Consider the following 16,233-nt stretch of genomic DNA (forward strand, 5'->3'; position numbering starts at 1 on the left):
CAACACTAATCACACCGTATCGATCCCGAGAGCCCGCATCTGGTCGGCGCGTTTCTCTGCGATGGTGAGGAACTTCTTTGGATCAGAAAGAGCGTCGACGATGGCTGGAAACACGACAGAAACACACAATCACACTGATATCAGTCACCATGAGACAAAATACAACTGAGCCAAACCAGCAGAACGTGATTCCAGCTCCACCGCGTCACATGATCAATAAGCATATCATATTCTCAACTAATAACAAAAAAATGCAAATAACATCTAGTCAGATTAAGAGAGACACACACACACACACACAAAAAAAAACATTCAATATAAATATTTAAATGAAATCAATGACCACATTTTCTTTGTTTCATCTGATTGCTCTGAGGCGCAAGTAATTTATTACATAAAGTTATTATATTCAGTGGCTTCTCCTGCTTTTCTTGACTTGTTGGATGGAAACGGAGCTTATTTGCAAAATGTTTTATGCAATATTCCAATTCTGAGCATAGGTTAAATTCTGAACTTTGGATGGAAACCCAGCTACTGTCAGCGCAGCCACAGGTGTGATCTACATGAACATGCGCACATGTGTGTGTGTGTGTGCGCTCACCGCCGAAGCCGTCTGGCACGTATGTCTTCAGGACGATGTTGCAGAAGACGGTGGGCAGCGACCGCTTGTTTCCCTCGTTGCGCAGCGAGATGTGTCAGTAACCGGCCTGCAGTCCGTCCAGCGGCAGGATCCTCTGACCGATCAGCTTGTTGTTGTCGTCGTACACAGCGATACGCAGCACGGCCAGATCCGGCAGGATCACCTGACCACAGACCAGAGATCACATGATCAACGGTCAGTGACCGCAGCTTCAGGATTGAAGCAGGGCATGATGGGATACGACACACGCCGCTCACAAAATTAAACCCAGGACCTTAGTGAAACCCCCACCGGACAACACAAAGAGTTCAATTCTTATTTTTTCAACATTTGAGGACACCAGTGCCATTAAGCACCTGACAGTAAAGCTCTCAGCCCAATCGCACACGTAATTCTCGGAGAGGTCTATTTGACTTTTTGTTATACATGTCTGCATTTACATATGCAAGATGTATTTTTTAGAGTGTTTGCTTATCTGCAATACGTCTCTAAGGCGTTTCCTCTCAGATGTCAAATAGACATTTATTAGAATACATGTAAAAATGCTTCTGAGACATTTATCAGACTTATTTTTAAATAAGTCTTTGTTTTTCTACATTATGAAACTTTTAGTTTTATAAATGGGTGCAACCTATGAAGAATGAACGAATAATGACATCACATGAAAATAACTTTCAAATTCGGTAGTACTTAAAGCTTTGAAGTGCTGGGAAAAGTTGTGTGAAGCATTTAAAAACACTCAAAAACATTAGAATCTGAATCCTTCTCACAAGACTTCACAGAGATGTTATCGATTCTTGGACTGCTTTCTTCACTGTATCTCCCAGCGCTGTGTATAACGGTGTCACGTGATCCAGATCGAAAAGCAAATTCAGTCTGGATCTGTTGATGTCAGTGTCACATTACTTAATATTTGTCACAAATACAAATGTTTGAAATTGCCAGTTATTTTTTTTTTTTTAATAATTCCTTTCTTAATTTAAGTGAAAATGTGAGCACATTGTATTATGTACATGTATAAAATGCTTTAAAAACTTTAACAGAGACGTCTCGTATTTATTAGGGCCCGCCCCCCCACTGAAGATTTTTTAGTTAAATAGTAGTCATTCGTTTAAGCCATTATTGAACTAATGGCACATTTATATTAAATCAACTTCTAATCCATAATGAGCTTTAATATATTCCGCGCTCAAGCACACACATAAAGTTTGCCACAAAGCACAGACAAAAGTAGCGTAATGATTATGAATGTATAGCGTGTTCATACATTAACGTCTTTACTTTCTCTATGAGTGCTATAGATCAGGGGCATAGCATCTGGGTCAACAGGGTATGCCGGTGCCCTCCGCGCCGAGGGGGAACTTCTATTGAAACAAGGGAACGGATATAGAGCCATGCACGGGCCCTTAAAATGTACAATTTAAAAATAATTTTTCCTCCATCTACAATTTTATCTGTGACAGTAATGTTGACAAAATAGATATGCACACCTAAATTAGTGGTTAATACTGTACAGTAAAAAGTAGCACTCTTAAAGCGCTGCCGTCATTGTAGCCTATATTTCACTCTAACTGTAGTCACAAAGCTGAAAACCTTACGCATTTAGAATAATTAGTTCAGATTTAATGTTATAATGCTACATTATTGTTGTTATTAAACTAGTAATTTATTTAATTATATTTTATCTTCATTCACAATGTTGAAGACAGAACACAGTGTGTCACTATGTTGGAGACAAATTTGTACCCAGAAATGAGTAAAACCTGACAGAAAACCGCCTTTTGTGGACATCGAAACACGAAGCAATTTTTGTACAACACACATGAGTGTGAGTGTGTGTGTGTGTGTGTGTGAGTAAGAGAGAGAGAGTCTGTGAAAGAGTGTGTGTGCGTGAGAGAAAGTGAGTGTGTGTGTGGTTGTGTGTGTGTGTGGTAGCACTGCGGCACTGCGCTGATTTTATGGTCTGTGTCTGTGGTGTCAGTGTCACAGTCGAGAGACATCAACATCCTGCTGCATCAGCACGTGTGTGTGTGTGTGTGTGTGTGTGTGAGAGAGTATGTGTGTGTGTCTGTGTGTGTGAGAGTGTGTGTGTGGTGTGTGTGTGCGAGTATGTGTGAGAGAGTCTGTGTCTCCTCACAGCAGCTGTGAAGTGTGTGTGTGTTGTGTGCCCATGTGGCCGAAATGAGTGTCTCTCTCTGTACATCTCTCTCTCACCTCAGCTGTTAATCTTGTGTTGTAGCACGCCCATCAATGGGAGGGAAATGAACATTATGAGGAGTACACAGGCACACACTCTCTCTCTTCAGATACTCTCTCTCTCTCTCACACACACCCACACACACACACACACACACACACCACACCACACACACACACACACACACTCTCTCTCTCTCATTTCTCTCTCACACACACACACACACTCCTCTCACACACACACACACACTCTCTCTCTCTCTCTCACACACTCACTCTCATTCTCTCTCACACACACGTCGTCTCTCTCTCTCTCTCTCGCTCACACACACACACACACTCTCTCTCTCACACACCTCTCTCTCACACCCACACACACCACACACACACACACACACTCCCTCTCTCCTCTCTCTCTCTCGCTCTCTCACACACACCCACACACACACACACCAACTCGTCTCTCTCTCACACACACTCCCCACTCTCTCTCTCTCTCTCTCTCTCTCTCTCACACCACACCCACACACTCTCTCACTCTCTCTCTCCTCTCCACACACACACCCACCTCTCTCTCTCTCACACACCTTCAGGTCTCTCTCTCTCTCGTCTCTCACACACACACACACACACACACACTATCTCTCCCTCTCTCACACACACTCTCTCTCACACACACACACAAACACACACACACACTCTCTCTCTCTCTCTCTCACACACACACACACACACCCACACTCTCTCTCTCTCACACCACACACTCTCTCTCTCTCTCTCGTCTCTCTCTCTCACACACACACACACACAGACCCACACACATACACACTCACTCTCACTCTCTCCTCTCTCTCACCACACACACACACCACACACACACTCTCTCTCTCTCAACACACACACACTCTCTCTCTCCCCCTCTCTCTCTCTCTCTCATACACACACTCTCTCTCTCTCCCTCTCTCTCACTTCCGGTGTGTCTGGGTGCGAGTTGACGGAGTGTGTGAGCGTGACTGGAGGGCTTGTGAGTGAAGCTGTTTTCTTTTTTTTTTCCCCCTTGCTGTTTTTCTGGTCTTTTCAATTTAGTATTTTTTTGTTCTTTGTTTGGGCCGCGTGCTATCCACTTTATCGGGGAAGCATTGTCGGCCCCACGTGTGCAGGTTTGAGTTCACTCACGCGTCGTAATGCGGTTAAAGTAGCCGCCGCGGTGGAGTGTGTGAGGAATGTTTGTCTTGCCATTGGTGCGGTTGGGGGGCACGAGAGCGTGCTATCCGCCTCCAGAATGAATAGTGCCATTGTGGTGTTTTCTTAATAGTGTAGATAAAGTCAATGAAGTAGTCGAACATGGTAATAGTCATTGGTGGTGATTTTGTCTCTGTTCTTCCTCTTTCGTTGCCAGCTAAGAGAGTCACGTTTGTCAAATGTTCCACCATTCGTAAGTGACGAAATTTTGACACAAGCTTTATCTCGATATGGAAAATTGGTATCTCCGATTAAAAAGATCCCAATCAATAGCGAATCACAAACCTCTATTGAAACACATTTGTTTTCGTTCAGGCGATTCGCGTATATGATTATTCAGGATGATGTCGAGCTAGACATGACGCTAAATTTTCGAATTGACAATTTTGAATATGTCTTTTTTGTCACTACCGCGAAATCTAAGTGTTTTTTTTGCGGCAAATCTGGACATTTAATTCGCAATTGTCCTGAAAAAAAAATCAGAAAGGGAAACAAACGTAGTTAATGAGAGTACTGGGGGTGATGGTGGTGCGTTTGGTGTTGCAGACGCAGCTGAGGAGGTGTTTGCAGGGGCCGAGCTCGGCTGTGGCGGTTACGGCTACGAGTGTTCCCGGTGAGAGTGTTGTTGCTTCGACTTCACTGCAGTGTGAACACTCGGCACGATACGCGCCAAAACAATTTCAGAGGCTAGTGGCGAAAGATTTACTGAGCGTGGCACAGTTTTTCTGAGGATAAAAGAGATGTGCCAAAATGAAAGTGCTTTAGAGAATATTCGGTGGTATTGCAAGAATGTGTTTGACGGATTTGTGTGGAGGAAGAGCATTTTTTCAAAATGCCTCATAAAAGGAAGATTGATTAAAAAATATTTGATGCCAAAATAAGTAAAACGAGTGAAGTGCAAGACGATATGGATCAGGATACAGAAAAGTGATGGTGGGTTCTTCTGACTCTAGTATGACACTTTCTCAGGGGAGTTCATTGGTCGGGATTACGGGACTTGATGAATTAAAGTTATTCCTAGATCAACAAAAATAAAAGAGGTGTGCACGTGCAGGAATATTTCCTGATGTCAAAAGTTTGCTGAAAAAGCAAGAAGCCTAATGGCAGAGAGTTGCTTTACTAACAAAGAAGTCTATCGACTTAAGAAAATTGTGAGGAATCTCAATACTGCTAAAAACAATGATGTCTGTTAATTTTTAAAAGAATGGCTGAAAAAAAAAAAAAATGGGTTTTTTGGCTATTTGGGGTTTTTTTTTCTTTTCTTTTTTTCTTTTTTATGGGTGAAGTTCATGTAGCTACTTTTGAATGTTAACGGTGCAAGAGATTCTAGAAAAAGAGCTACAATATATGAAGTAATTAAGCAGAAAGATATTTGATGTTGTTTTGTTACAAGAGACTCATAGCGACTTGAAAAATGCTGCTGACTGGGCGAGGGAGTTTGATGGCATCCCTGTGTTAAGTCATAACACTTCAATAAGTGGGGGAGTTGCCATTTTATTCACAAAGAATTTTTAGTCCTATTTTCTTATGTGTTGATGAAATAGTTAAAAGGTAGGCTTTTAAAGTTAGAGCTGTTGGTTTGAAAGTTATGTGTTTATTTTTATTTGCATTTATGTTCCAACTGCATCAGTTGAAAGAATGGTTTTTTTAGACATACTGTGTTCAACTCTACAAAACTGTTGCCCTGAAGACGTTCTTGTTCCTAGGTGGTGATTTCAATTGTACTGAGCATAATTTAGATCGAAATCACATTGAGCCTCATTTGGCTTCACGTAAACGTTTTATTCATATTATTAAAAAGTATGATTTATGTGATGTTTGGAGATCTTTAATGATAATGTGAGACAGTACACTTTGGGTTCACACACGTGATAATGTTATGTCATTAGCTAGGCTGGACAGATTTTACAGTTTTAATCACCATCTTAGTATTTTTCAGTAAAAGTTATATAACACCAGTAAGTTTTACAGATCATAGTATGTGCACTGTAAGCTTATTTTAAAGCTCAATAAAACCAAAAAGCGCATACTGGCATTTTAATACAAATTTGTTAAATGATAATTTTTTTAAGGAATCATTTAAGTATTTCTGGGAAACTCACAGAACAAAGAAGTCTTCTTTTTTATTCATTGCAACAGTGGTGGGATGTTGGTAAGGTGTAAAAATAAGACAATTTACTCAACAGTATACTCTCAACGTTACTAAGGATTTGAACTCGTTCTTTAGAGTTTTTTTGGAAAGAGAGCAGTCAAAATTTCAAAATTTGGCTCAATCTACAGGTGAGATTTATTATTTAGAAGCCTGCTCAAAGAAGAAAGCTCGGTTAGCTGATCTACTGGGGCATAAAGTACAGGGGGCTCTGGTCCGTTCACGTTTTCAAAGCGTTGACCAGATGGATGCACCATCCCAATACTTTTTCAATCTGGAAAAAAAGAACGGGCAGAAACGGTTTATTCATGGATTGCGCTCCGAAGATGGAGTGTTATTGGTGGATCCTGCTGATATTCGGGGAAGGTCAGTACAGTTTTATCAAAATCTGTATAGGAGTGAGCTCAAGTCAGAGTGTTTGTTGGACAACATTTTCCTTGACAGCCTACCAAGGTATCAGAGGAGGGTAATCATGATCTTGAAGGAGTGCTGACCCTGGAAGAGCTCTATAAGGCCTTGCAAAGCATGGAGTCTGGGAGGGCACCAGGAGTGGATGGCCTCCCGGTTGACTTCTATAAGACTTTTTGGTTGGAGTTGGGTGTAGATCTGCTGGAAGTACTGAAGGACAGCTTGTCAAAGGGCGGGTTGCCTTTGAGGTTGCCGAAGAGCGGTGATCACCTCTTCTTCCAATAAAAGGGGACCTTACAGATATTAAGAGCTGGCGCCCTGTCTCGCTTCTCTGCAGCGACTATAAAATACTTTCTAAGGCCATTGGGTACAGATTGGCTGGAGTGTTGGGTCAGGTTATCCATCCGGACCAAACATACTGTGTCCCTGGTAGATCTATATTCGATAATATTCTTTAATTCGGGATATTTTTTACGTTTCTAAATTGTTAAATTTGGACTGTGGGCTTGATATCTTTGGATCAGGAGAAGGCGTTTGACCGGTAGAGCACTCATATTTGTGGAATGCTTTAACAGCTTTTGGTTTTAGTAAAAAAAATTTATAGATATGGTTAGGGTACTCTATTGTGACGTTGAGAGTATGCTGAAATAAATGGTGGCTTATGTGCTCCTTTTCAGGTTCTCAGGGGTATCAGACAAGGGTTGCTCCTTGTCTGGAATGTTGTATTCCTTGGCGATTGAGCCATTGCTTCAACAGATAAGAGGTCAATTAGTGGGTTTGTTTTTTGCTAGTTTGTAATAATAAGATTTGTTTGTCAGCCTATGCCGATGATATTGTGGTGATGATCAACAGACAAAGTGATGTGCAGATTTTTACTTAATTTAATTGAAGAATTTTAGACTGTTGTCTTCTGCAAAGTTAATTGGAAAAAGAGTGATGCTTTATTGTTGGGACAATGGATTGATGGTAAACCTTGCCTTCCTGATGGTTTGTGTTGGGGGAATGGGGGTATAAAATACTTAGGAGTGTTATCTAGGGGATGACAGTGTGTTACAAAAAAAATTGGGAGGGGCTGATGGAAAAAGTTAAGGGGGCGCTTGGATAAGTGGAAAAGGTTTTATTACCGAATATGTCCTATAGGGGGCGAACTCTCATTGTTATAACTTAGTGGCATCTTCACTTTGGCATAGATTGGCCTGTGTAGACCCTTCACCACAGTTTTTTAGCGGAAGTTCAAGCTGCTCTTGTTAACTTTTTTGGGACAAACTGCGACACTGGGTCCCACAGAGTTTTTATACCTCCCCAAAGATGAAGGCGGGCATGGTTTTGATTCACTTACAAAGTAGAATGGCTGCCTTTCGGTTAGTTTTTTTAAAAAGACTACTTGATGGTTCTACAGATTTCAGCTGGCGTGCTGCGAGCTGCACCATTTTGGCACACTATTTGGGGGTTTTCGGACTGGATAAATCCCTCTTTTTAATGGATCCAACCAAATTGGATTTATCGGAACTGCCTGCTTTCTATCGAAAATCTTTTTCAAGGTGTGGAGTTTTTTTTTTCGTGTTCACAAGACTGAGAACTCATTTTCTCTACACTTTGGCTTTTGCAGGAACCACTGATACTTGGGGGCCCGGTTGGACATTGCTACTCACTGCTATTTGCCGGGGTTCAGCACCATATTTCAGAAATCCAAGGTTTTTTACATTGGGACATTTTGTTGACTTTAACTGGGCCTCATTTTGAAAATGTGGATGTTGTATCCAATCATTTAGGAATTAGATCTGTTCGTTTATTAACTTGTTTTTTTGTTAAACTCAAATCATGTTTTACATTTGAGGAAGAACATTTGTTAAGAGACTTTTTTACAGGGGTTTGTACTGTTTATTAACTTGTTTTTTTGTTAAACTCAAATCATGTTTTACATTTTGAAGAGGGTATAGGTTTTTTGCTGGAATCAGTGAATCTTTACTTTTAGATTTCTTGTCAAGTGAAGGGAAAAAACTGTATAGAGAGCCTGTGTTTTTGGTTTTTAAAAGAAAGTGTTTAGAGAAAAGAACTGATACACCATGGCGTTTCTGTTTTCAAACTGAGAAATGATGTAAAACCTGAATGGAGATCATTATATAGCCACCATTATCTAAAAGGGTTGGTGATATACAATGGAGAATCTCCATGGTGCCATTGCTGTCAATTCTTTTTTATTTCGATGCTGAATCCAGAAGTTAATTCTGTTTGCCCTTTCTGTCTTCAAAGGGAGACTGTTTTTCATGCTTTTTATGCATTGTTTTAGATTAGAACCTTTTTTTGTGAGATTAAAAGAATTGTTTTGTAGGTTTGATGAAACCTTTTGTATTGAGACTTTCATTTTGGGTTTTAAGTACTTTCAGAAAAACGTTTAACCTGTCAACTGTTGAATTTCATTTTAGGGCAAGCAAAAATGGCTATTTATATCACAGGAAAAATAGAGTGGAACAAAAGTGTAGCGATGATGTGATGTATGTTTTTTTAACTTTGATAAAATCTAGAGTTTTGATTGATTTTCGGTTTTATAAAACTATGAGAGATCTTTCAACCTTTGAATTGATATGGTGCAGTCATGGTGCTTTGTGTGCAGTTTTGTGAAGGTGATTGTTTTTTTCTTTATAATTTCAGTAGGTTTTAGTATCCTCTGTGTAATGTGTTGAATGGATTATATGGTTAGCTTATTGTGAAAAGATACTGTTAAAATTGTAAATAAAGTTTTTTTCAAAAATCAAATCTCTCTCTCTCTCTCTCTCTCTCTCTCTCTCACACACACACACACTCTCTCTCTCACACACACACTCTCTCTCTCTCTCTCTCACACACACACACACACACATTTTCAGTCTTCTTTTCCTTTTAGAATAATTTCCCTAAATGTTAGAGTAAAACTGACATTAATTCATACTAAACTGATTCATGTGCAACTTCATGAACTTTGATTCATATTTCCATATTTGTTAATTGAAAGAATCACTAAGAACTGGGCCTTTTAAACTGAGTGATTGTGTAAAAAAAGAAGAAGAAGTAATAAAATATGAGTGTGGTGTAATGTGAGTGTGACTGTGAATGTGAAAAAAAAGAGAGGATGTTATGAGGTGTGGTGTTTTGTGGCGGAGTATCGTGTGAGAGAGTGTGGAAGTCAGACCTTCCTGAAGACGAAGGGCTCCTCGTTGGTAGTTCAGCCCGTTGTTCATCACCATACGTGTGCGGAACTCTTTCCGGATGGTGTCGGTGGGAAGGCCGTACATGTCCACCTCCACATACGTGCCGATCTTCTTATCCGATAAGAACTGACCCGAGAACACCTGAGGAAGCACACGCACATGAAGCGTCAGTCAGAGCGGCTCCAGGAACAGAGGAGAGTCTGATAAACACCATACACTGAGAGGAGTCACATCAGTGATTCAGAGTCCTGTCACACACTTCTGTAGTCATTTATTACTCTGATCCTCTCAGACTGTTACTACTCTTCCTTTATGTCAAGTCACATCCACACATCCGAGAGTTCAAAACAACTTAAGAGATGTAGAGACAGATTAGATGACGGTCAGTTCTGTTTTAAGCGAGTGTACAGAATTCTCAGGAAGCACGAGTGAAGATACAATCATTGTTTTACGTGAAAAACAGCCAGTTATCATCAACACTATCAGTTTATTACTGTCCAAATGTGATTAGTCAAGTCACCTTTATTTATATCGCACTTTTAACAATACAGATTGTGTCAAAGCAGCTTTACAGTATTAAATATGAAAACAGTGTGTCAGTAATGCAGAAGGATAACAGTAAACACTCAGTTTTCAGTTAAAGGCAGTTCATCATTGAATTCAGTGATTATCATCCAGCTCAGTTCAGTTTAAATAGTATCTGTGCAATCAAGCTGATGATATTGCTGGATTAGCAATAATTTGAGTTATTATTTTAGAAATACAGAGTATGGCTTTAATTTCCATTAGTAATGCCATGTGTAGATGAAATATAACTATATTGTGATGTTGCACCTTAATGTAGTTACAAATTACTTATATCCTGATAAATACTTTGGTGATAAATGACTTATATTGTGGTAAAGATTTGATTGGTCATACAGTATCACCAGAGCTGCTAGAGAACGCAGTCAGAGGCGAATGAGGAGCGAAAAACTCAATTTTGGTGGAAACAGGAGAAATAAAAGACATTGGTATGTAAATTAGGTCTGATTGATGATCGTGAGTGTTAACTGCAGCTACAGTGTTCGCTTTGATGAAAACTGATGGACCAGATGAAGTTCTGTTCAGTGATGGATATGTGTGTGTGTATGTGCATACATGTGTGTGTGTATATGTGCATTCATGTGTGTGCTTGTGTGTGTGTGTGTGCGCGTGCATGCATGCGTGTGTGCATGCATGTGTGTGCTTGTGTGTGTGTGTGTGCATCTCCTCTTGTGTGTTTGTGTGGATGTGTGTTTGTGTGTGTGTGTGTTTGCGTGTGTGTGTGTTTGCGTGTGTGTGTGTGCATGCATGTGTGTGTGTGTGTGTGTGTGTGTGTGCATGTGTGTGTGTGTGTGGGTGTGTATGTGCATGTGTGTGTAAGTCTGTGTGAGTGAGTGAGTGCATGCATGCATACATGTGTGTGTGTGTGTGTGTGTGTGTGTGTGGGTGTGTATGTGCATGTGTGTGTAAGTCTGTGTGAGTGTGTGCATGTGTGTGTGCATGCATGCATGTGTGTGTGTGTGTGTGGGTGTGTATGTGCATGTGTGTGTAAGTCTGTGTGAGTGAGTGCGTGCATGTGTGTGTGCATGCATGCATGTGTGTGTGTGTGTGTGGGTGTGTATGTGCATGTATGTGTAAGTCTGTGTGAGTGAGTGCGTGCATGTGTGTGTGCATGCATGCATGTGTGTGTGTGTGGGGGTGTGTATGTGCATGTGTGTGTAAGTCTGTGTGAGTGAGTGTGCGCATGTGTGTGTGCATGCATGCATGTGTGTGTGTGTGTTGTGTATGTGCATGTATGTGTAAGTCTGTGTGAGTGAGTGCGTGCATGTGTGTGTGCATGCATGCATGTGTGTGTGTGTGTGTGTGTGTGTATGTGCATGTATGTGTAAGTCTGTGTGAGTGAGTGCGTGCATGTGTGTGTGCATGCATGCATGTGTGTGTGTGTGGGGGTGTGTATGTGCATGTATGTGTAAGTCTGTGTGAGTGAGTGCGTGCATGTGTGTGTAAGTCTGTGTGAGTGAGTGCCTGTATGTGTGTGTGTGTGCATGTGTGTGTGAGTGTGTGTGTGTGTGTGTGTGTGTCACCTGTACGCTGCAGGTTGCTGCTATCACTCCATCTACTGGCGTCTCAGAGAAGGGGTCGAACATTCTGTCGGCGCGGCGCATGAAGTCTGGTTTGAGGAGGTACCTGCAGGAGAGAGTCACAGGAATCACTGCAGCATCTCCAGAGAAACGCTCCTCACCGTCCCTCCACTCAGACAAGCTTCCTGACTCTGCGCCTCTAGGCCAGATATTAATTATTTTTTTTGATTAATGTTCAAGAGAAGATTAATGATCCAAGCTCTTTCCATTATACAATCCCACGTCTCTTCACACACACACACACACACACACACACACACACACACTGAGGGGCTGCTGGGTAATAAGGGGACATTAAGGGGCTGTGATATTAGCGCTGGTGGGCTGGTAATCCCAGACGAGTGTTAGGCCTCGGGCTGGACTCGTACATGAGAATCTGTGTTCGAGGGCTGATGTTTAGCCAGCGCTCATTCACACTAATGTTCCCGTGCGGACGCGCCGCCGCTGGCTGCAGCTAATGCGATGTGACGCTGTAATTGATGAGCTGCAGCAGGAAACGATCCACGCCGGACCGCAGCAAACACTCACCCGCATGCGCCGTTGTACTCGAACTTCCCCTGATTCAGCTGCATACCCAGATCTGAAACACAAGACATGCTGCTTTACACAAGAGCTTAAAACACAGTCATTCTTACACAGACCCAGGATAACGGGGGGAAGTAATATATCTATACACACACACACAATACAGACAGATACATATACAGTATAACTTCCCACAAATTAAGAATTTATTCCTTTGACTAATTAATTCTTACAGAATCCAGCAAATGACATGAGGGAAAAATTAGTAATTATACTTAAAATTTTATAGAGAGAGAGAGAGAGAGAGAGAGAGAGAGAGAGAGAGAGAGAGAGAGAGAGAAAATTATTCATTGAACTTACTCACATTTTTTAATGTAAGTGGTTGCAATTTAATTATTTGCAACCACTTCATTAAAAAAAATAAGTATATATTTTTTTCAGTGTAAATATATAGATAGATAATATTGTTCCTACAAATTGAGAATTTATTCCCATGACTATTTAATTCATTCTATCGTTTTAGTTAAACTGTGGCCTCATTTTAGTAAAATTAGCAAAATAACATAAATTGTACAAATTAGCACAATGTGACCAAAATGTACTAAAATAAGTAAATTAATAAGTCATATGAACAAATTCTTAATTTTTAACCACTAACCACAATTAAACTAAATAGTGGGAAAGAATTAATAATAATAATAAAAATCTTCATTCATGGTCACAATAAATATTTTTTTGTCCATATGTCATTTGTGGGGCTGCTAGATTCTGATCCAAGATCTGACATTTTTATTTGTATCCTGTATTTTATGTATTATCTTTGAATTATTAGCTTTTATGAACTGTGTCTCCGAGACGCTTCAAGAAACCTTCCTGCAAAGCTCCTGAGAAACTCTGCTCAAGTGCACCGAGGACTAAAGCTGCTCTAAACACAGAGCATGCTCCACCAAATGATGATTTCATTCAGTTCATAGAAGTTAATTGATAAAGAAAATCTATTTTTGACAGCATCCTCATTTTACAGCATGTTTACAAAAGTGCCTCAAACTTTTCACAGCACTGGAGCTTTGCAGGAAGGTTTCTTGAAGCGTCTCGGAGACACAGTTCTTCTGGATTGAGTCTGTCTCAGTTTGTTCTGTTTCTTCATGTGACTCCAGACAGACTGATGATGATCAGATCACATCTCTGTGTGCAGCACTAACACCTCACTGCAGTATTAACATTAACTGATATTTCCTACTGACACACTACAGCAGAAGATAGAGATAACTGACTTTAAACCGTTTTCACCTGCTGATAATACTAGTGTTCTGATCATTTCAGCCAGCACTGTATTTTCAGAGTTCAGTTACTTCAGAACACAGGCGTCTCAGTGCAGTCTGATGTTATTTCGTTTCTGTACATGCGTGTTAATGCAGTGTGCGTACAGTAACGGCCCCGGCGGCTCTCGGACCCCGGGCCCCGGCCCTACCTGGAGTCTGGAAGTTCAGAGACACCATCTGGCAGCCGGCATTCCAGAAGATCTGAGGCATGTAATTGCTGGAGTCCACGCGGCCTCCTTTGGGATAGATGCGGCTCATCTGCCGCTTGTTGTAGCTGCGCATCCGCGGCTGAGGAAAACAGACCCCCGGCGGAGCTATATTTAACCCTGAACAGCAGGGATCTCACCGGAGAGCAAGCCTCTCTTAAAACACTCAAACTAACAGGGAAACATTTCCAAGAAATCTGCTCACATCTACATCAAACTACAGAACCTACTAACTAACAGAAGCTACTAGTTATCAAACTCATCATGACACGATTACGCTTCAGTGGAGCTTCTGGTGTAAGAATAAGCTTCCAAAGCACATTCAGTCATTTTTATACGATTGAGCAGTTTAAAGGTGCACTCTTTATGTTTAGTTTCCTCTAAGCAGAGACTTTGATTAAAGAAATAATTAAAATTACAATAATGATGTTAATTACATACACTTTCAGGGTGTTTCCCCTTTTTGTAACAATATTTAATATATGTTGTTTGGTAACACTTTAGTATAGGGACCAATTCTCACTATTAAAGGGATACTCCACCCCAAAATGAAAATGTTGTCATTAATCACTTACCCCCATGTCGTTCCAAACCTGTAAAATCTATGTTCGTCTTCAGAACACAATTTAAGATATTTTGGATGAAAACCGGGAGGCCTGTGACTGTCCCATAGACTGCCAAATAAATAACAGTGTCAAGGTCCAGGAAAGCTATGAGTCTCCTCTGTGTCTCTCCATATCACTGTATGCTCTTCTGTACCACAAGGATGCACTGTTTCTACGTGTATTTAGCTTTGATTTGAAAGGAAACAGCACATCCTTGTGGAGCGGAAGACACAGAAGAGCATACGCAGCATACGGTGATATGGAGAGACACAGAGGAGACTGTTGACAAAGGAATTGAATAAAGTCGTTATTTTTGCTTACAAAATGTGTTCCCATCGCTTCATATAACACAGATTGCACGTCTGATGGCAGATGGAGTATTCTGACGACGACTTTCATACCTTTTCTGGACCGTGACACTGTTATTTATTTGGCAGTCTATGAGACAGTCACAAGCCTCCCGGTTTTCATTCAAAATATCTTAAATTGTGTTCTGAAGACGAACAGAGCTTTTACAGGTTTGGAACAGCATGGGGGTAAGTGATTAATGACAAAAGTTTCATTTTGGGGTGGAGTATCCCTTTAACAAGTTGCTTATTAGCATACCTATTATTAACCCGCTGGCTGTTTATTAATGCTTATAAAGCACATATTCTGCATGACTATATTCTATATCTCTAACTCCACCCAGTACCTAAAGTTAACTACCTTACTAACTAATAATAACCAGCAAATTAGGGTTTTATTGAGGTAAAAGTCGTAGTTAATGGTTTTGTATAAGCAAGAATTAGACCTTAATATAAAGTGACCCTTGTTTCTTGATTTGCTTCACATAACCAAACTTTTAAATCATTTTTCACACACTTTCTCTAAAACACACACACACACACACTCTCTCTCTCAAACAGACAAACACTCTCAAACACACACACACACACACACACACACACACACACACACACACACACACACACACACACACACTCTCTCTCTCAAACAGACAAACACTCTCAAACACACACACACACACACACACACACACACACACACACACACTCTCTCTCTCAAACAGACAAACACTCTCAAACACACACACGCACACACAGACACACACACAGACACACACGCACACATACTCTCTCTCTCTCTCTCTCTCTTTCTCTCTCTCTCACACACACACACACACACAAACACACACTCTCTCTCTCTCTCTCTCTCTCACACACACACATACTCTCTCTCTCTCTCTCTCTCTCTCTCTCTCACACACACACACACACACTGTCAAACACTCTCTCTCTCTCTCTCTTTCTCTCACACACACACACTGCAGTGATGTTTGAAGGATGGATCTTGTGTTCATGGACTAGAGTGTGATCTCAGCATCATTTAAATCAGCACCGCTGTGTTTGGGGGCTGATGGGTAATCGTGCGCCACTGTCAAAGGATACTTCACAAACTCAATGGCGTTGGTCTTCAGATAGCCCAAACCCACAGACTCGTTGAAGGACGACATGTTGTGATGGATGTTTCTCTCTGAAATGAAACAACACAACAGACACTTATATATCATGAATATATTTATAT

At 40.9% G+C, this 16,233-nt stretch overlaps 1 protein-coding gene across 1 annotated transcript in view; it reads right to left on the reverse strand.

Moving 5' to 3' along the window:
• Positions 1-16,233, reverse strand: part of LOC122144758 (1-phosphatidylinositol 4,5-bisphosphate phosphodiesterase beta-4-like) — a 50,017-nt gene that overhangs the window by 12,115 nt on the left and 21,669 nt on the right. Inside the window, 8 exon segments of the mRNA XM_042755908.1 lie at positions 16-104; positions 602-803; positions 9,805-9,835; positions 9,837-9,964; positions 11,932-12,034; positions 12,517-12,568; positions 13,985-14,109; positions 16,098-16,182. Of these exon segments, the coding sequence (XP_042611842.1) occupies positions 16-104; positions 602-803; positions 9,805-9,835; positions 9,837-9,964; positions 11,932-12,034; positions 12,517-12,568; positions 13,985-14,109; positions 16,098-16,182 (815 nt within the window).

Source organism: Cyprinus carpio, unplaced genomic scaffold, assembly GCF_018340385.1.
Source record: "Cyprinus carpio isolate SPL01 unplaced genomic scaffold, ASM1834038v1 S000006757, whole genome shotgun sequence".
NCBI classification, from domain to species: Eukaryota; Metazoa; Chordata; class Actinopteri; order Cypriniformes; family Cyprinidae; genus Cyprinus; species Cyprinus carpio.